Below are 21904 nucleotides of genomic sequence, written 5' to 3' on the forward strand. Positions count from 1 at the left end.
CAATATTCTACTCGAAGCCCAAGTCTTCTTACCAGATGAACCCTAATAGATACTCTCTGTGGCTGGTGGCATCCTTTATTTTACCCCACTGGTAATTTTTTAAAATTTCCACTCTAAACCTCCCCCATCTCAGAAATCTAGCAGCTGCCTAAGTCCTCAATGCTGGACACAAATGTCATTACTGTCCTTTAAAAATCTGAAGCTAGCAATAGACAGGAAATCCTCATATTTAAAGAGGATGACATGAAGCCAGCCACTGATTGATTGAAACATTTTCTAAATTAATGAAATGGCCTAAGCCTTCCCTGGGGTAGATGCCATAGTCATTCCCCTTGTGATTAGGATGATGAGGCTCTGGGTGGTAAGGGCTTATTATTCAAAGTGGCTTCCCCGGCCAGTGACTGGCTTTGCCATGTGGATGGACAGGAATAGGTGAATAGGGCATGTTAGCCTATCCACAAGGAGACTGGCTAGTCTCGCCATCCCACTGAGTGGATCCAGAGGCATACTTTGGGAACCTTGCCACCAGCAAAGGAGAAGCAGGCATGCAGAGCTAATCATTCAGGGCCAGAGATTATTGTATGGCCAGACCTACAGCAGCAGTAGCCATGACTGAAGCAAAGGACTAGAGACCTGGTGGGATACAGAGTTGACCTTGGGACTGCTACCGACAGAACCAGGGCAAAGATATTTTGCTCAAGTTTGCTGGGGAACTTGGGAGAGGTAGGGAGAGCCCTAACTGGCAGGACTGGGAGCCTAGGGACATTGGCCTAAAGTCATGAGGCTGAAGATTGAGATGCTTGCAAGCATATTTTGGAAGCTGGCCTGGTTGAGTTACTGAATTCTTCTTCTAATCTGAATTACAGCCTTTTGACTTCCCCAATGTGGTTCTGTGTTGTCTGTGAGCTATTACATCAAAGTCTGAATCAAGGAGAGCCATAAGCTTGCTGTTAGAATGAGTACAAAGAGGTGCGGGAGCGTGGGAGACATGTCTGACCTCAAGTGGATTAGTTTTGTGTGGTTGATGTTGTTGACAGGGACAGTTCCCCTTAGTGAAGCTGGTAAAGGTCTGATATGGCCATCCCTGCATGGCCCTTGCCCCTTTACAGGTACAGAGAGGTCAAGACCATCCACAGCAAAGAGCTGTGCATCTGGGCTAATGCTGAGTGTGAAGGCTGGCAGGGTGATACTAGCAAAGAGACCTGAATATCTCATCACTGGCTCCAAGGTCTGGTGTCCCTGCTGCCCTGCCAAGCAACACAAACATGCAGACAATGAAACAAAAGGGAATCAAGGGGAACCTCCCCGTGCCGTCCTCTGTGAGACCGTCTGACATCAGCAAGGAGACCAGGGCCCAGCCCAGCAGACAGCCTGAAACTATGAGGACTGCACTGAAACACAGTGGAAACACAGCCTGGGAGAAACAAGGGTGTCTCTGAGAAGGGTGGAGGGATAGAGAGGGGAAGAGAGAGACCCTCAGCATGATGCACTAGCAGAGTAATGTTCATAGTGGCCTGAACACACCGCAGGTGGTAAAGATGGCACAGGGCAAGGTTCAGCTCTGTCGTCCACAGGGTCGCTATGTGTCCATGTCAACTCGACAGCATCTAACAACCACCAACAGAGAAAAGGGAAGCCGAGTCCTAAGAGACAGTGGCTTACCGTTTTCCTTTCCATGCAGGCCTTCTGCACAGGTGGTTGAGGGTGCATGCTCTGGGCACCACTTGGAGAAATACATTCATATGTTCACCAAGAAGGTGAAGTCGCCTGACCATCTGCCCCTTGTTGTTACTGCTGACTCAGAACTGTCTCAAAGATGACCCACCAGCAGGTTTTCAGAAGCTGTAAATCATACAGGAGTCTAACTTTCTCCTGCAGAGCAGCTGGTGGATTCGGACCACCTGCCTTTGGGTTGACAGCACAATTCCTCACCGCTAAGTGACCAGAGCTCACAGACCACCCCTTAGAGAACATCAATGTCAAGCAGCACAGCAGGGGAGTGATGGCACCCACCTCCAGGGCTGGAAAAGCCGGGGAAGAGTCAGCAGTGGGCCTCCCATCCACTTCTCCATGCTCCTCTTTGGAAATCCATGCTGAGCGGCATCTACTCACCGTAGGCCCATGTCTCATGTGTGGACGCCTTCTGCCTGAACTTCTCGGCCAGGTGCTCCAGCCTCTCCAGCCTCCGGATCTCGTTCAGCAGCCACTCCTCGTAGCCCTTCTCAGCCTGCTCCAGCCGCTGCCAGGCCCCAGCGATGTCCTAAGAGGAGAGGAACTAGCTGAGACACCTGGAGGTCTAACACAGAGTGGCAGGACTTTCACTGTCTGGTCAGAAAAGTTGACGCTTCATAGGGGATGAATTCCAAGCAGCTCTGACTGACTGCTAGGACCAGAACCTGCCTACTCACTCAGGGATCGCCAGCATGTGTCAGCACCCAGGAGACACATCAGCCTAACCAGAGCGCTCCTTAGAGGCAAGGACGGTGAAACCTGACCTCACATACTGTGCAGGTTGTCAGGGGGGCCAGTTCTTGGACAAAGACAGGCTGGGAAACGTGGAGGGCCAGCGAAAGAGAGGCCACACACCTGTCCCAGGGAGGTGTGGCAGGTAGGGCCCCTGCCTTCCACACAGGAGACCTGAGTTTGGTTCCCACCCAGCGCACATTGCAGGTGTTGAGTGGAGGCAAGAGGCTTGCTCGGAAGCTGGAAAAGCTGCGGCAAAGCTTCAAAGCTAAGACAGACCAGCAAGAAAGGTCTGGTGACCTTCTGAAAAGGTAGAACTGGAAACTGCAGTGCTCTCGGACAATCCTGGGGACAGCACAGGGCCTCCACATTCTGCTGTGCATAGGGCCTGTTCCCGGCTTTCGGGATTGTGGAGAAAGATTTGGCACACAATTCACTTGGAAGGAAAACAAAACAGGATCACTAATCGAACGATTCCCTTCAGGCAGGTAAGAGAGAAGACCCTGTGAGGAGGTGCCTCTGAGCTGACCAGCCCTGCAGGGAAGACATGGCACCAGGTGAGGAAGGAGGGCCTGGAGGGTCAGGACAACAGAGAGGGTGAGAGATGAGAAGCGGCTGAGCGTGGGGGCGGTGAGACGGCAGGAGGTGGGCATGGCTGGAGTGTGGAGGGTGTGGGCCACGTGCTGAGGTCAGCACAGGGGACGGGAGAGGGGGAGGCCCACCAGGGATGAGCTGAAGTGACTCCAGAAAGACAGTTTTGTGTTTTACTGATGAGGCAAAGGCGTTTGACTGTGTGGATCAGAACAAATTACAGTTAACCTTGAAAAGAATGTGAAACCTATACCTAGACCAAGAAGCTGTTGCATGGTTTAAAGTCAGGAAAGGTATGTGTCAGGGCTGTCTCCTTCCTCCCTACCTATTTACTCTGAATGGTGAACAAATCATTCAAGAAAGCTGGATGCTAGGAAGAAGAGTGTGGTATCAGGACTGGAGGAAGAAACAACCTGTTATGCAGATGACAACACCGTTGCTGAAAAAGACTTGAAACATTTACTGCAGACCAAAGACCAAACCCTCCAATATGGATTGCATCTCAGCATCAAGAAGACAAAAGTCCTCACCACTGGAACAATAGTTATCATCGTGGTGGATGGAGGAAAGACTGGACTTGCCGACATTCTATTTTACCTGGAGTCACGATCAATGTCAAGGGCAGCGGCAATCAAGAAATCACAGGCTGTACCACCTTGGGAACATCCGCTGTCAGGGACCTCCCTACAGGTTCCACAGAGCAAAGGCGCCAGTGTAAAATCCAAGGTGCACGTGATTCAAGCCTTGGTATTTTCAATTTCTTCCTGTGCATTTGAAAGCCTGACAGTGAATAAGAATGAGAGAAGAAACAGCGATGCCTTTGAACTGTGGTCCTGGATAGGAGTGCTGAATGTCCCGTGGACTGCCGAAAGAACAAACTCGTCTGTCTGAGAGGAAATGCAACCAGAGTGCTCCTTGGAGGCAGGGATGGTGAAGCTCCACACCACCTACTCTGGGCACGTTGTCAGGAGGGGTCAGTCCTTAGACACATGAAGCTAGGACAGGTGGAGAGTCACAGAAAGAGAGGAAGACCCTCAGTGGGAGGGATCCACCCAGGGGCTGTATGTAACAACGGGCTTGAGCACGTTAGAAATGGTGAGGCTGGAGAGGACAGAGCTAATTCAGCTCTGTTGTCCAAAAGGTCACCGAGTCACAGGTGGCTCAAAGGCATCTAACAATGTTGAGTTTAGATTTTATCCTAAGTATTTTTTCTAAGATCATTGGAGATTCTGAAAGGAGACATGCTTGATTCTTATTTGTAAAAGGTCACGGGGTGGATGGTGAAATGGAGAGAGCAGAGGAAAACTTGAGAGAGGAAATCTGTGCCTATTTGACGGTGACTGTGGGGCCCAAGACGTGATATGGAGTCACTGGTCTATGCCAACAAGTAACACACTTGAAGCTAACTGAAAGGTTAGAGGTTTGAATCCACAGACGTGCTTCAGAAGAAAGGATTGGTGATCTCCTTGTAAAATATCAGCCCATGAGACCCCATGAATCTGGGCTCTGCTCCAGCACCATGAGTTCTCCACAAGTTGGAGCTGACTTGAAGGCACCAGGTCTGGCGTGTCCTTATGAAGAAAGAGTGATGGCTTAGGAGAGGGGGCTGGTGATCAAGCAAAGACACAGCTTTTCCTAGTAGAAATAACCTGCAGGGAGGGGCAACAGGACTCGCAGAGGAACTGGGGGCAAGAGAGTAACAGAGAACACAGGATATGATTGGGCTTTGGAGGACAGTGGTGTCATTTCCTTGGAGGAAGAAAACTGGGGGGCCCGCGAAGGAGTGCAGCGAGGGTGACGCAGATTCCTCTCACCACTCTGAGCATGTTCTCAGAGAAAGCAAGTCCCTGGAGAAAAGACCTCATGCTGGGTGAGGCAGAGGGTCAGCAGAGAGGAGGAAGACCCTCAGGGTGATGGATGGGCACGGTGATGCAAGGACTGGATGAGCAAAGCAGAGATTGCGCAGGGTTTTGTTCTGTGGTCCCCAATAACAGGAGTAACGTGCATCCAAGATCCCCACGTGACTGTGAGGGGCCCGGAGCTCAGAGAGTTATCAGTGGGTGGCTTCGCAAGTCCAGGAGGTGACAATCCAGGGCTAGGTCAGGTCACCTCGAGGAAGGAGAGGCAGAGAAGAGGGCTCAGGGCCGAGACCAGGAGTCCCAAGCATGTCTTCACGCAGAGAGACTGGAAGGACCTGGGGTGAGGTGGAGAGAAAAGCCTTAGTGCCGAGAGCAGAAGGACGGTCAGGGAAAAGGCACTGTCACCTGGGCAGAAAGCTCTCGGGTGCAGGACTGACTGCTGCTGGGTGACCACGGGGCTGTCCGTGTAGAAGTTTCTGGGCTGGACGGGGTGTATAGTGGAAGGGACCTAAGTAAGATCACCACAGGCTGATGACTCAAATAAGTGCAGCAGAGGTAAGGGGCTGAAAAGAGTGCTGGGAGAACTCTCTGGAAATGCTTTACAGCAAAGGAAGCAGAGAAACTAACTGCAGCTACCAGGAGATGTGGACCCACAGGATTCATTTTGATTGGCAGCTTCAAGAGCACTTTTGTGCACTTATGAGAATGATCCAGCATGGAGGAAGCTGATGATGAGGGCCCAGTGGTAAGTGGATGTACTGTCAACCCACAGACACACAGAATCAACCAGCTGCTCAGACGGAGATGGGCAATCGCATCCTGGGCAACTAACTGCTTCTGAAAAACTGCTGGCAGGTCAGCTATGAGTTGGTTCTGACTTGATGGTACACAACAGTAACAAGGTCTTGAGAAAGGAGCTCTGGTGACATAATCTATAGGGAGTTGTGTTGCTAACCCAAAGGTCTCATCTCTTTGGTGGTTCGAATCCACCAATTGCTCTGAGAGATAAGGATGGACAGTCTCCTCCCATGTGATTTATGGCCTCTGAAAAGCCACTGGAGGGTCAGCTATGGTCAGTTTCAACTCGATGGCAACGAGTTTGAGGTTTTGTTTTTTAAGGTTTTGAGAAGGTAAATATGCTGGGGCAGAGCAGGTGGGGAAGAGGGCATGTGATCTGAGGCAGGTAGGTCTAAGGGGAGGGGGAAGCAAGGCCCCGAGCCGGCCATGGACAGGGAAAGCTACGGGTCATGAAGCCCTGTTCTCTGAGAGGCCCAGGGCCAACAGCAAAAAGGAGCCCAGAATAGCCTGACAGTTTTAGGAGGTGGGGCGCCTAGTCAGACACTCAGCTGCTAAGCACAAGGCTGTGGGTTTGAGTCCTCTGAAGGCTCCTTGAAAGACGGCAATGAACTCGGAGAAACCAACTACAGAGGATCTCATGAAATACAGCTCTACTCTGAACTGTATAAAGCTGACTTTTTTTTTAAACCCTCTGACATCAAGTTGATTCCAATTCCTAGCAACCTCTCACTGGGTTTCCAGGACTGGAAATACTCACAGGAGGATGATATTCACCTTTCAACCATGGAGCGGCTCAATAAAACAACTGACCCACAGCTGAACCGCCAGCAGGTTTGCAGAGGCAGTAAATCACACAGGAGGAGACTGCCCATCCATCTACCAGAGCTGCTGGTGGACTCAAACCACCTGCCTTTGGGTTGGCAGTGCAACTCCTTATCATTAAGCTACTAAATCAGGAGGTATAGATATTAAATTTTATATACTCTTTTGGTTTGGAAAAAATCTGTGGTCAGGGGCCTCTCCAGAGTACTGAAAAGCAATGATGTCAATCTAGAGACTAAGGTTGCTCCTGATCCAGGCCATGGTCTTTACAATTACTTGCTATGCATCAGAGATCTGGACTAAGGATGACAGAAGAATAAATGCCTTTGAGTTGGAGAAAAGTATTGAACATACCATGGACTGCCAAGAAAACAGACAGGTCTACCTGGAGAGGGTGAAACCAAGTTTCTCCTTGAAAGCTAGGATTTTAAAGCTTCATCTCATATACTTTGAGTATGTGGCCAGAAGAGACTGATCCTTGGAGAAGGATGTCATGCTTGGAAGAGTGGAGGGACAGTGCAGGAGAGGAAAACCCCGGATGAGATGGATTGATACAGTAACTAGGGTGATGGGGGTAAATGTGTCAAGAGTCAGTGAGACTGGCTCAGCACAGGGCAGGCTTCAGAGCTGCTGTACACAGGGTCGCTATAATTCACAGGCAACTCAACAGCACATAACAACAACAATATCTTTAGTTGGCAGTTTCCTTTTAATGGTTATGTTACCAGATAATGTTGCTATTATGAGCTGTTGAGTCAGAGCTGACTCATAGTGGACCATGCAGTGGGTTTTCAGAGGCTGTAACTCACAATGGAGGAGTCTTCCCATCTTTCTCCTGTGGAACTTCTGGTGGATTTGAACTGCTTACCTTTGAGATGGCAACACAACTCCTTACTGGAGCTCCCTTGAAAGTGGCTAATTGGCTTGCGATGCTAACCTTTGTTAGCAGCCCAGGACATGACACACTGCCATAGAGAGGAAAGCTCAAGAATGACACGGCTGCCTCCTTAATGTAAGAATCACGTAGGTGCACAGATTCAAGGACACACACCCTCCCTCCCCAGCCACCACGGTGCCTGGCACTCACCGACACCATCTTGCCCTCAGAGGGCATGAAGGCCGGCCGGTTGCTGATACGCAGCTTGGTCTGCAGTGTGTTGAAGTTGATCTCCAGCTGGCACTTCTCCTGCACCTTGGGTGGCTTGTGCTTCCGCCGGTAGTCCCGGAAGTCCTCCAGCTTCTTCTGCATGGCCTGCATCGTCTTCTCCGGGGTCCGGTTCTCCAGCCAGGGGATGGTGCGACGGATCCACTCCAGGAGCTGTGCCCAAAACACCCACAGCTGCTGAAAATCCCTGCACAACAGCCCCGGTTCCAAAACAGGGGCCCCTAATCATGTGGGCTGGAGGACCCTAATGCAGAGGAGGGATTATAAGACCTCTCATTAAGACTCAAAGGAGGATGGCGTGGCCCAGATGGGACCATGGTGTGTCTGGACCCCTGCCACTCCCACAGGCCAGCCCCAGGGCCACCGTGAACTGCCCCGTGAACCCACACACAACTAGGAAACCCAACGTCCGCACAGCCATGGTTTACACAATGCGACACACACAGCAAACTCAGGGGCAGACGTCGGTGGACGAGGACAGATGGAGCTGTCAAGTTAAAAACAACAACGAACCAGAACGTGGCAGACACGGGATGGACAAATAATCTCGCTGAATCTGCTCTGGTGTTCTAAATGAGCCCCACCTGGTTTCTTTCTTTTAGTGAATGGTATTGCCACTTAAGTGACATGTCCTGTCACAGACCTCCTATAACCCAGGAGGGGTTCAATGCCAGAAGCGCTAGAGGAATGCCACAGAACGGAGCATGGCGGTGAACTTCTGAGGAAGCAGCCCCCCAGCTCCTGAATTACCACCCTGCCTGGGGACCCCTGCTGACAATGCACTGATTGTTCACACTTTCATCTGCTGGCTCCATCCACAATGACCAAACAGGAGCTCTGACTCATTGACGCCCACTCAGAACTGACCCATAGCTGGCCCCCAAGCAGGTTTCAGAGGCAGTAAATCACCTAGGAGAAGACCTCCCATCCTTCTCCCATGGAGCAGCTGGTGGATTCAAACTGTGTACCTTTGGGATTGAAGCACAGCTCCTTATCCACCAGGCCACCAGAGCTTGAGTTAGTATTAATAAATGAAAATACAAATAAATAAACAAAATGATGGTATAACCTGCATCTAAAGGTTTGAGAAGAATCACTAAAGGACCAGTGATGATGGAAGGTAGAGTTACCAAGGATTACCTGCCCTAGAGTCCTTGTTATAACTCCTACATTTATTGCTGGCACTAAAACAACAAAGCTAAACTGACTTTTCCATGGCAGTCTGATCATGGAACCTCAGTCTCATTCGAATGGATCAATATAGATTGATTCCAAGTGTTCTGAGAGTTTTCCCTAAATGGGGTGTTTCAACTTGGAGAGAAAGTGTCTCCAAGTCTGCCTCAAGAAGGAGGTGGTGGTGTCCCTCAGGAGAACATGGAGTGGTCATGACAAGACTGCTGGGTGACATGTACACTCCCAGGAGTACAGAAGAGGAGAGGCCACACAGGAAGAGCTGCTGTACCCGGGCCTGGCCCAGGCTCAGATACGGGGGGCAACCTCCCTCTAGACCGTGAGACGCCCACAAGGCTGAGCCTGACCCCACACAGGGCAGCGAGCTCCCTGGCTGTGTCCTGTGTGTGACAAAGCTTCAGGATGTGGAGCACATCTGCTGTGACATCAGAGGGCAATGAAATAGGAAGGGAACCCCCAGGAATGCGATGTCCTCAGGAGAGGGCTAGCCTACGGCCCTGGTGCCGAATCACTTGCCATTGTCTGAATGTGCAAACCCTCCCTGGGGCCTGGGCTTGTTGGAAGGACCCTCAGGACTACATTAATCACACTGCAGCAAGAGTAACCAGCTCTATGGTGAAGAGTAACTTCCTACTTTGTCCCCCTAGCTGAGATAAATAATGCAAATAAAATAAAAACAAAAAACCACTGACCACTGGCCTGGGTGAGAGCAGGTGGACAGAACTGCAGCCCCCCGACCCCCACCCCAAGCCCAGGTCCAGGTCCTTTACCTCACTTGCTAGCCTCTCATATTCTTCCATCAGCCTCTCATTCTCTTGGTTCACAGCAAGAACCTTACATATCCTGTTAGCTGCTGTCTCGGCCTGTAAAACACAATAGGTAAACAGGACAGCTCTGTCGACGGGGTGCACAGACACAAAGGGGTAAGGAGTGGGGGGGCATGGCGTGCTGTAAATGGTTCCAGGTTAGGGAGTGACCAGACTGAGGGTGCGGCATAGTACCAGGAATCGACCTCACACCTTTTTAACCTCCACGCAGACTTACAGGTTAAGCTGCACAAACCGCAGGGCTGACGGACAGACAGCATCTGCTGAGAGCACAGGCTTTGCAAAACGTCAAGCATGTTAGTAACAGATACATGGGTCCCCACTGGATGCCCTGACCAGCCACTGAACTCACGGTACACTGAAGTCAAAGTACAAATAGCAGGCCCTAAATAGGTCTGTCATGTATGCGTGTAACACCTCTGCTGCGCCTCAATACTTATGATGTCCTGGACGGTACCCCACGGGTGCAGAGCAGAACTGCTCCCCGGGGTCCTTCCAGCTGTGTCCTCTTTAGAAGTAGATCACAAAGCCTTTCTTCCTAGGAACCTCTGGGTGGGTCTGAACCACTAACTTTTTGGTAAAAATCAAGGGCTACGTGAGATTACCATGAGTTGGAATTAATCAACTCCAGGTTAAGTCTTGTTGTTTTAAGATTATATCATCAGCATCTCCAAAGGAGAAAGATAAGCCGTCTCCTCCCGAGCAGCTTACAGCTTTGGAAATCTGATGGAGGGCCAAGGTTCTGACTCCACAATAATGAGACGGACTGATTCACACACTTGAACTTCTTATGTCTTATGTCAGAGAGTCAAGACTGTCACAAGGCCCTGTTCCATCCACACAGGAGTCGCTGTGGAGGGGAGGAATCTCTACTCGTTTCCTGGAAAGAGGGCATCTCCTAAAAGTGGCACTCAGACCACCATCAGGAATGGATCAAGCAGGACCTGCCTGCTTCAGGTTCCAGGTGACAACCGGGGCCCAGTCACCAGCTCTTGGGCCTCATGCGGGACCAGTTTTCCAGTGCCACCACTTTATGGTGAAGGTCTTAAGGAGACCACAGAAATAGCACATGACTGATCCACTGAGTCTATAGGAAATCTCTGATACAGGAGCTCAAAGTCCAGCAACAGGCCAATGTCCTCCACCACCTCCCTCAGGCCACTGACCTCTGGGAATGTGCACTGTTTTTAGTTATGACACTGGTAGCCCTTCCATTCCATTCATTTTGGTAAAGGTTAGTCTTCAAAGACATTTGAACAGTGAAGGGGTATCAAGGCAGCAGGAACATGCATTTCAAACTCACTCCTCACAGCACCTCATTACTCAATGAATGTAGCTTAATTTCATCTTAGTGTTTTTGTGTTTTGGTTGGTTTGTTTTTTCTGCTGTAGCAAATGTTCTCCAATATTAATAAGGAAGTAAAAGCAGTATCTTAGAGGGAAAGGCAAAAAACACACCAGGCACTGTAGTTATCGTTAAAGTTATCAAGAAAGTTCTCATAGTTTGGAACATGGGGTGTTAATTATAAAACACACACACACAGAGACCAAGGTGTGATGTTTAGCATGCACACATAGTCACTGGCCCGGCCCAGAGGCGCAGGTACCTGCTCCGCTCCCGCAAAGGCATGGTAGAAGCAGGACACATAGGTCATGATGGCCCGCTCGTCGGGCTTGGGTGTGTTCACAATGTCTGAAGTGAGGAGAGACAGGCAGAGAAAACGTGCACGCACGCACACACACACACACACACACACACAAACACACACACACACACACGGAGAGCAGAAAACAGGTGAATATGGGCCGGACAGATGGGCGTGCACCTGTGCATTTCTGCATGTTTCCTGCATCCCAGCCCTAGGAGACCTGCAGATGCCCAGATGTTCTGAGTCAGCGGATCTTCTTAGAAATAGAGCTGAGCGCTCCCTCAGTGGGTTTTCCACGCACTAATACGGGGATCTGGTATTGTCACCTACTCACTGTCTTGTGACCATGGCTGGTCATCTGACACTGTCCCTCAGAGGAGTGCAAACCACTTGGTAAAAATGTTACGAATTCTAGCAGAGTGCTCTTGGCTGACCTCTCCTGCCACAGGGTCACCCCAGATCTTAGAATTCTTCTTTCTGCACTGCAAATTGTGCTGAAATTCACTGGAGAAGTTAGCCTGGTAAGACTGTCCACGCTTCCAGCACCGAGCCATGCCTCCTGGGGTTTACAAGAGGCACTGTACAGGAGCAATCGCCAGGCCTTTCCTTTGAGGCACCTGCAGTGGCCTCGAATCTGGTAATGGTTTTAGGAGATCACGAGGTTAGCAGTCGAGTGTTTCAACATTTGTACCAGGAAGTACACACACACTTACCTCGTCATTACCAGGAATGCAGCCTCTGAAGAAGAGCCTTTCTGTATTCCTATGTATTTGTGTTTGTCTCTGTTAAGACTTCTGCTACCATTTTTATGAGTGTCTGCAATTTCCGATGGGTAGAGGGAAAACAGAACTATGTGAACACACAGCCTTTTCTGCTTCTGCCTCAGCTACATAGCGAGGTGTGTGGTTTTTCAATCTCATTCTTAAATGTGGTTCCATCAAGGGACAGAACAAAGTTAAGTACTCCAAACTGCCTACAGTCACCGGGCTCAGAAAGGCTATCATGACAAGAGGTGTGGGTCTGCGTTGACACCATGGAATCTTCTAGAAACAAACATGAACAGCTTATGCTTCCTGGACAGAAGGTAAGCATCAAAGAAAACATGAATGGAAAAGACAAAACACTTGTCTCCTCAGAACTAGACAGGTTTCCTGACTCGAAGGAAAGGAAAAGAGAAGAGCGAGGGAGGAAAGAAACTCAGACACAGAAGGTGCAGGGTGAGCAGCGACTCATCTTACATCCTCACCTTCTGTGCACCGGCAAAAGCATGATAATAACAGGAGACATAAGTCATTATGGCTCTTTCATCAGGTCGGGCAGTGTATACTAAATCTGTGTGGAGAAAAGAAGGTTATCACTGCTTGGGCATTGCGAGGACATCAGCCTCCTCCTAGGTCTCGCCCTTTGGGGAGGGGCAGAGAGGTCCAAGTAGTGGAATTGCCCCTCATCCAAACACATCCCTATGTTGTTAAAATCTTGTTCAAATCAAAGTCACTAATTGCTATGTGCTTCTCAGAACTGCCAAGAAAATAAGCAAGGAACTGCCAAACAGACTGGCATGGTGGGGCCAGAGTGCCCTCAACCAGGGGCAGAGCCACACTGTGGACAGAATGGTTACTGGGGTGGCTGTGGACAACTCAGGACTTGCAGTGTCCCTGTGCAAGCCTACTGTCGTCTGTCTGTAAGGTCTTCACTGGCTCATTTTTTTGGAAGGAGATAGCAGTACGTCTACACCTATAAGGTCTGCCGAAACCCATCAGCATCACAGAAACATGCAGGCCTTCCCAGGCAGACAGCAGGAGTCAAACTTGGGTTTCCAGCCTGGGGGAGAATTCCACCACCAAGCCCCCAGAGCTCAACCGTGCTGGCATCTGGAAATACACAGCCGCACAACTCCAAGGACATTTTATCACGCAAGGTCTCCAAAATCTTACTCTAAGGGAAACATTATACCCACAAATAAAAATCTGGTGCTCACCTCAAGAAAACTGATAGAGGAAAACAGGAAAGTAGTAGGTGTAACGATTTAAAAGCGTGGTAAGAGCGTGGAGATAAGAATGACTTCCACCAGTTTTCAACCATGCAGAGCAGTTCACAGATGGGTGGGTCAGGAAGTCATGGGGAAACCTCCACTTGGATTTCCGAGAGCAACACAGAGAGAAAAAGGGAGTCCACGGTAGTGGGCAGGAGGGCCAGGCCTCACCACAGGGGGTGCACAATCCAAGGGAGGACACGACAACCAGACATGACGCAACAGCAAAAGAATGGCAGAAGAAAAGACACCCTCCATACAACACCATGATGATGATCAGTCCAAACGGGTCCAGCAAAGATACAGAGATCAGACAGGGAGGGAATGGGTTTTCTAGCAAACACAGTATGTTCCGCACTCAGGTCAGTCAAGGCCGTAACCCTCTGCCAGCAGATTCTCATGATGAGAAATAAAAACACGGGGAGGGTAACAGGGAGTGAACACTTTTCTAACAATTCAAAAAGAAAGATGCCAACTCATCTCGTAACTTGCAAAACCATGAACAGAAAAGATGTGTGCCTGATACAGACTCAAAAATAAACTAAGAACATGGAATTGAAAGAAAATGGTAGCAACATGATAAAAACAGTGATGATGACCTTGACAATCACCAATGAGGCTCTGAACATGAAACTCACCCTCAACCTTAGGATGTGAGAGAGCTATTAACAAACTGGGGTGGGGGGTGCTGCCTTTCTGTTCCTGTCTTCATACCCTGGCTGTTCACTGACGTGAGGACATATCCAAGGAACAAACTCAGGAATGGTGGCTGAACAACAGGTACCTTTCTACACTGCTTCTTCATTGTTCTGTTAACTTCTCCCATTTCAAGACTTCTTGAGAAACCATGATTAGAGTTCTGATCCATGTGTTCAAGGGTTGATACCAATAATTATTTGGTAAAATGAGTACATGGGCCAAATTTGAGTTCCTAATAATGCTAATTACTGTTGTGTGCCATCAAGTCAGAGCCAACTCATCACTGACCCCCCAGCAGGTTTTCCAAAGGCAGTTAATCACCTGGGAGGAGACTGCCCGTCCTCTCGTGGAGAAGCTGATGGATTCAAACAGTGTGCCTTTGGGGTGGCAGCACAGCTCCCTACCACTAGACCACCAGAGCTCCCTAGAATATGGCTAACTAGTAAAAGCATCTCAACAACAAATCGCGTGGCTCCATCAGTTGCCTGGGGTCAGGTCCCTGTCTGAAACATTTGACATTTCCTGCAGTATCTGCAGGATGTGGCCATCACAGCAGGGACCCACGGATGGCTCAGGATTGACAGTGATGGGAGAGCTCCAACTAAATGAAGTGAATAAGCGTTCTTCTCACAGCTGCGCTGTGGACAGTACATTACAGGCACAACCCACACCCCTGTCCACTAAGGAAAGGGCAGGAGAGCCATCAGACCAGTGATGCTGAACTGCAGAAAACACATTCTCTCAGATCTCATTTAATCCTACTTCTAGTTGTCTAATCTAGACAAGTTAAAAATGCAACATAAACGCTCAGGTGGTACTCAAGGCTAACTATGTGACAGTCTTTATTTCAATTCTGTAACTTCTACTTGGAAGGAAGGATTGGGGGTTTTTCCCTTGTATAGTCTCAAGCACTCCAAAAGATATTTGTCTGTTACGCTGGTTTCTATGCAGAAGGAAAATACATTGTGTTGCTTAGAAAAACCAAGTCTGGCGTCTTTCCTTAGCAACTATTAACCAAAGTACTCTGCTTCTTAGTCAAAATAACACTTTTGTCAAATTCTCTCATTATATTGTTTTGCTAAATTTTTTTTAGCAGGATTTTAAAAGTAGATTTCTGAACAAACTGCACACAATATTCTCTGCCACTTCTGTGACCAATGAGAAGGACCTGTTAGGACGACAAGCACTTCTCATGTAACCTGGCTAGAAAGTTCCAGAGTCCCCACGTGTAGCTGCCCTGCATGGAACCGAGAAATCTGTACCTACATCAGCAAACATGGTTCCCATCTCACCTTCAGCATCCAACATTTTAGGAATATCCAGGTGCTTCTCTGCAATTTCCATGGCCAGGTTAATATTTCCTACTGGGTCATCCTGCATGAAAAACAATATGATCCATTTATATATAGATATTTAAATTAGGTTAATGAATAATGCTTCTACTAATGTCATTTTTAGAAGGAGACCTTTGTAATCGTCACACAGTCTAAGAGACTTCTGTGTTTTTTTTCCAAATCATATCAAATGCTTACAGAAACATTTTAAAAAAAACCATCCCAAAATACTACAGGGCATCAGTTCTTGCACACCACACTGCAAATTTAAGAGTGAGCAGACAAATGCTATGTGGGCAGAAAGCAAGTGTCCAGTGTTTTCTCACTGATAAGAAAGAAAACTCTGGAAACATCACAGCTTGTTTTATGCCCTATTAGTAATGACATAGCAATCGGTCTAAAAGAAACCAGGATTAATTTTTCCTGGTTTGCCAGAGGACCTTGGCTTATTTTAAAAGTAAGAAACCCAAGGTGTAAGGGAGTGATGGAAATATACTGTATGAAACTTTAGATCATAAAAGAATGTTAGTTACAAAGAACAAAAATGGTGTATTTCTTGTTGTTATGTACTGTGGACCTGGAACTAACTTGGCAGATCCTCCTGTAAATCACACGGGAGAAGACTGCCCATATTTCTCCCTCAGAGCAGCTGGTGGATTCGAAGGTCCTGACTTTGGGTTGGAATACACTACCAGAGCTCCCTTAGAGAATACAATATGGGAATACTGCAAAATGAATCCTCAGAATACAGCGTCCACTTCTCATGTGGTGCATGTAGTGCACTGCAGTCAGGGGTTCAGGCCAGGAGAAGGGGGCAGGAAAACAGTCATGAAAATGGTAGTGAAAGTCAGTGGTAAGGACTAGCATGCAGTGAGCTTGAGGGCAGGCCGGATACAGAGAGCACATGCCAGGGAGCAGATGTGCCACCAGGTTGAAGGGGACTCCACGAACACCCATGTGGGAGCTTCAGACAAGTAAACCTTTGGCTTAGGTTCCAAGGTGTCATTCTTTCCACTGGTCCCCCTACTTTCACTGGCCCCATCACTTCTAGCTTCTGGTCACTTCCACTAATCTAGTAAATTCTATTGGTCCTATTCTTTCTCCTAGCCCTGTTATCTGTAAGGCAGCACAAACTGCCCCCAACAAGAGTCAGAGGGGCACTTCTTCTCTCATCACACAAAGGACAATTCATGCATCTATCTGAGATCTAAGATCACTAAGGCTTAAGCTTTGGGAGGGAATGTGTTTTCCAAGTCCCATTTTCAGGAGATCAAAGCTCAAGTCTTCTCTAAAGGCTTTGGTTCATGCCTTAAATCAGTAGTGAGATACTTGTGAAATGTTCCCCTGTGAGAAACAAGGTCATCAAGTCTGAGTAGATCTGCCTGCAACTCAAGACTGACCGAAAAGGTACGGGGCAACAGGAATAGAAATAATCACGAAGCAGCCTTGGGGCACCAAAAGCTTTCTTCCTCCTCGAACAGCCTTTTCTATCTACAGTCTAGAAATGGAAAAATCACTAGGAAATACCCCATCTCATCCAATCAAGCCACATGAACAAGCGTGTCTTAATTTGGACCAAGAGAGTGATGTGGTTTGAGATCTTATCTTTTCTCTAGCTGTAAGAACCTAAAAACCTCAACGCCTTGCTGTGGAATCAGAACAACTCCTAGCCAACCCTCAAGCGAGTCCTCAGAGAACTCCACAGGAGACAGTGGAGCAGCCAGTGGATTCGAGCTGCCTGCGTTTGGGATGACAGTGCAGCTCCCCACCACTAGGCCACAGGGCTTCCTGAGTGCAAGAGGGGTGTTTTCCAGGCTGCCCTCCGTGCCTCTCATTGTGACAACCAGTCGTGAGAGGAAGACCCTGGTCCCCACACCATGTGTTGGGTTAGTGGGTGCTGCCGCACTCACGCCGGGAAGCATGCCCAGCCCCAGCCCAGCCCCACATGCGGCCACCCAGAATGACCTTGTTGAGCTTTGAGTAGTCAATGAGGTCGGGTCGGTGTCTGTGGATAAGGGCACAGAGGCCCAGGCCATCCTTCCAGCTGTGCAGCGTGGAACAAACAGGAACACACGTTAATCACAGGAGACAGGGCCGAAGTCGGCTCAGAGCCAGTCTACCCATCCTGGTGACTGGGCACACCAGCTGGCATGCTGCTGGTCCCAGCCCTCCTGGTCACTGGGCCTGCAGAGACTTCCCACCCTTATCTGTCTCTCCCCATCCAACCTGGGCTTGTCCCCTTGTCCTTTCTGAAGGGGAGAATGGTGGCAACAGGAGGAAAGGTGACACTGGAACCCCACTGCTTCTCTCCTCTGTCACTGTCCTCTCAGACCCAGGTGTACCCCAGTCCTTCTCTAAGTCCCTATTCTTTTCCTTATCTCAGAGTCTGCCCAGTAAACATAGAAATTCTTTTGCCCTAAAACGCCCAGGACAGGCAGACCTTCTCCTAAGAGTTCTTGTTTTTGCTGTTAGATACCATCCAGTCAGCTACAACTCACAGCAACCTTGTAAACAACAGCTCTGAGCTTCACTCTATCCAGTGCCATCCTCGTCAACTGACATACGAGAGCACAAATGTTCTTGTTGTTGTGTGCCATCAAGTCAGAAATGACTCATAACCGACCCTCCAGTGGGTTTTCCAAGGCTGCAAATCACATGGGAAGAGAATGCTCATCCTTCTCCCAAGAAGCAGCTAGTGGATTTGAACTGTGTGCCTTTGGGTTGGTTGGTAGCACAGTTCCTTCCCACTAAATTATTTCAATCTACTTAAAAAGGCACCATTTGCTCTCAGGTATCCTCTGCCTTTCTTCTTAAAAGTGCAAAAACAGGCTGGAGGGAAGGAAACCAGGGAGTTCTGATGTCCCATCTGCTGTCTACAGACACCGGCCCTCAACGAACTGTAGACCACCTGAGCTATGAGCTTGCTGGTGAGGCCAGGGGGCTCAGGAAAGCCAGAGAAAGGGGGAGTCCTGCCCTCCAAAGAAGCCATGGTGGCCATCAGGGCCCCACTGTGGATGGCTGAACTGATGCTCAGCCTTGGACTAGAGCCAGGAGAACCGGAAGGAAGGGGAGCATGTGTCAAAGTGCTCCGTCCAACCGAAAGGATAGACATGGCTTCCTGGTCCCCCTGGCCGTTGCAGGCCACCTCAGGGCCCTGTGCATAAGAAACACCAATAATCTCATCCAGCTAGGAAAGCTTGTCTGATAGCTCCTGCACATCTTCGGTTGTTCATACTCCTGGGTGACCTACCATCCACAGAGTGAAAGACCTTTTCTCTGCTTGCACAGGATAAAGATAAGGTCTTTGCATGAGAAAGATGACAGTGTCTATGGGGCCTTCATCCGGTGTCCTGCAACTTCTCTAACGCGACCGTTCTATTTCTGCTGAGCACCAGCACAGCAAAGCTAAAGGATTAAGCAGTTTCGAGTTTCAAGAGGGGTGGGACGAATATGTGGGTACAGACCCTGACTCTGGTCTGCTCACCTGTCTCCAAGGAGCAGACACGTCTGTCATCTCCTATCATCTAGTGAAAGAGTGATGCAGATGGTCAGCATGCTGGTGACCAATGAAAAGGCTGGAAGGCCACGTCCATCCAGAGCCCGTGGGAAGGCAGGCCTGGTGATCAGTGCTGGACAAAATGGCCATCAAAGTCCAGAGGAGCACAGCTCTGATTCCATGGTCACTCACTTGTGCCAGCACCAGCCCATCCTCACACCCTCAAATCCTGCAGAACCAAGCTGCCTGACCCTGAGGCATACGCACAGCAATGCTATTCTGCACCCTCAACCTGTGTCATACTTTCTTTTCTTTCCTGTTTTTATTGCTAATATCCCACAAGGCCTTCTTCACTTCAGAGCTGGCAAATAAGGCGGAGACTGTCCAATTTCAAACTGTAAGCATAGGAATCTGAATGGAATTTGCAAATGCACCCTGGTATTTGGTGATGGCATTAACATTATGCGTCACACTTTCTCCCAGACAGTCAGCCTAACTGGTCACGTGAGGGTGTGGCAGCTGCTCCTGGGCCAGCGTGCGTGGATGCCCACCTGGTGTGGAAGTTCTGGATGTTCACATTCCTGTAGGGAGCCGTCTTCCGCTGGCACCACAGCAGCAAGCCTTCTTTAGCTGAGGTCTCTGTAACGAAATAAGCAAGGGAAAGTGTCCAGAGGCCAGTGACCGCCTGGCTCTCACACCGCTTCTCCCCGCTCTGAGCTGACCAAGCTGGCCACTAGGGGGCCTCACGTGGAAAACACAAGGGTGACCATAGACTGCAGCATGGAAACTACCGGAACCTACCATTCGTTATGGAATTAAGAGATGGGTGTGGCTTATGACTGAACTCACCTGTGACTCATCTCACTTATAATTTACACAGTGGGGGAAAAAATGGGAAATCTGTTCCTGGTGGTTTCACTGCCTCTGAAAACCGGTATCTGCTGAGTTGGTTCCAAGATGACAGCACACAAGAACATACAGCACACAAGGAGCTGTATCCTCCTTGACAGCACACAACAGCAACAAGAAAAAGAGAGGTGGACCCTCAATGACACAGACTGACAGAGTGACTGCCACAGGGGGCCTGACGATGTCAGAGACCGTGAGGAGGGGGCAGGACAGAGCAAGGCGCAGACCTCCTGCTCATGGGGTCGCTGTGAGACATAACGACTCCACTACACGTACCAACAACAATATCATTTATAGCCCAAGATAACTGCTCTGGCCTCACTTTTTTTTTTTTTTTTTTTTTCTGGCCTCACTTTTATCCCTTTATCCAGTTATCTTACAACATGTACAGGACTTGACTGGTAAATTCTAAGGTTGGTCACTCAGGTTTTGGAAATGAAAAACCACCACCACCTTGTGGTAATCACGAGGTATAGCATTTGAGGTTCAGTTTGAAGAGTTGGTGGAAGGGTTCGAGGCCCAGCAGAGGAAATAGTCCATACAAGATTTTTAAACACAGCATTTCTTCTTTAGAAAGTTCAATTATTTAAATATCTAAATTTATAAGTGTATAAAAGTATTACAAATTATTTTTTAGGAATTTAAAGAACCATTTTTCACAAACATAAAGAGAATGTCTTTTTTTCTTTTTAAGAGAATGTCTTTTAATAACATTGTATTTTTAAATTCCACAGAGGCAATCTATTTACCACTTGAAGAGGAGTCTTTACATTCGCATATCTTGATTGTTAAGTGTCGTCAAGTCATAGGCGACTCATAGCAACCCTCTGAGTGAAAGACCTGAACACTTGTATAACTTTCATCCTTTCTCCAGCTTCATAGGGTTTCTGGAGGCAAGGTATTTCAGAAGTGAATGCCACTCCTGCTTCCAAGCTTGTTTTAATCAGGGAGCTCCACCAAACACTGTCCACTGTGGGTAACCATTATCACATTTGACACATCAGTGTTACAGTGTTTAGCGTCACAGCAACCATGAGTTACTGCTGTACAGCAAGTGGACAGACTAGCTCTATATGACCTAGAAGAATGTTTGACCAAAAACAATTAAAACCAGGCCCAAGGGCTGGGTGATTTTAGATGGCAGAAAAAGCCTTCCAGTGCCAGAAGGGAACACGAGTCAGAACTAACTCCCAGCTGACTCTCCTGTGGGTTTCCAAGGCTATAAAAAGTTGTAATTCACACAGGCGATCACCCATCTTACTGTGTCTGGTGAATCTGAACCAGCAGAGAGGTGCTGCCTTGGGGTCAGCAATGCGACTTCTGACAGATTGTGTAGAGTTACCAGCGGTACTCTGGCCTGGACAGCACTGCAGTGCCCCCATCCTGCACTAGCTCGAGTACATGTTCACTGTGTTAGGAGGCTGGCTAGTTGAAGAATCACGCTGCCATTCCACCTGGACTGGAGTCTTGTATTTTGTAGTTCAGGAGCTAAATTATCACTAAAATGAAAATATTTTAAGAGGATAATTTGACACTCCTGTGTCTCTCTTTTTCTACTCTGACATTCTTCAACTGTACTGAATTTGTAAAAATATTTGGCAGGGTAGTGGCTGTTGTTGTTAGGGGCTGTTGAGTCAACTTCTGACTCTCAGCAAGCCTATGAACAGACCTGCCCTGTGCTCCTCTGTCCTCATCGTCCCCAATATTCTCCAGCCCCTTGTGCAGTCACTGTGTTAACCCACCTTTTGAGGGTCCTTTGGAGGGTAGCAGAAACAGATTAGCGATTTTTGTCTTTATTGGCAGTGCCAAGGATTTAAAATTCTGTTACAGCAATGGACCCCTTGTTGGGAAATTTTGTTGGAAAAACCAAAGAGCTTGGATTTTAACAGGTTTTCATTTTTACCCCAACAGGACAAACTGTTAAGTGTCTCAGCTGCTCAAGAAAGAAAAACACGTATCTCCTCTTCAAAAGTTACAAAATGGAGTTAAAGCTAAAAATAAGAATCCTTTTCTGAAAATTACTAAGAGATACTCCCTTGTCCTTCTACTCCTCTTATGAACCAGCCAAGA

The 21904-nt window shown here is 48.5% G+C and overlaps 1 protein-coding gene across 3 annotated transcripts in view; it reads right to left on the reverse strand.

Annotated features, from left to right (window-relative positions):
* The window catches only part of ACTN2 (actinin, alpha 2), a 92954-nt gene that overhangs the window by 22360 nt on the left and 48690 nt on the right, over positions 1 to 21904 (reverse strand). The window contains exons 5-11 of one of the 3 annotated variants that reach the window (XM_006895371.1): positions 19477 to 19564; positions 17395 to 17473; positions 15388 to 15469; positions 12611 to 12696; positions 9660 to 9752; positions 7621 to 7851; positions 2113 to 2260 (exon numbers count right to left, since the gene is read on the reverse strand). In XM_006895371.1, the coding sequence (XP_006895433.1) occupies positions 2113 to 2260; positions 7621 to 7851; positions 9660 to 9752; positions 12611 to 12696; positions 15388 to 15469; positions 17395 to 17473; positions 19477 to 19564 (807 nt within the window). Of the gene's footprint in view, positions 1 to 2112; positions 2261 to 7620; positions 7852 to 9659; positions 9753 to 11322; positions 11409 to 12610; positions 12697 to 15387; positions 15470 to 17394; positions 17474 to 19476; positions 19565 to 21904 lie in introns of all 3 variants that reach the window. The other 2 variants (XM_006895370.1, XM_006895372.1) reach the window with 2 other exon arrangements.

Source organism: Elephantulus edwardii, unplaced genomic scaffold (assembly GCF_000299155.1).
Source record: "Elephantulus edwardii isolate Elephantulus edwardi_28Jun2011 unplaced genomic scaffold, EleEdw1.0 scaffold00166, whole genome shotgun sequence".
In the NCBI taxonomy this organism is placed as follows: Eukaryota; Metazoa; Chordata; class Mammalia; order Macroscelidea; family Macroscelididae; genus Elephantulus; species Elephantulus edwardii.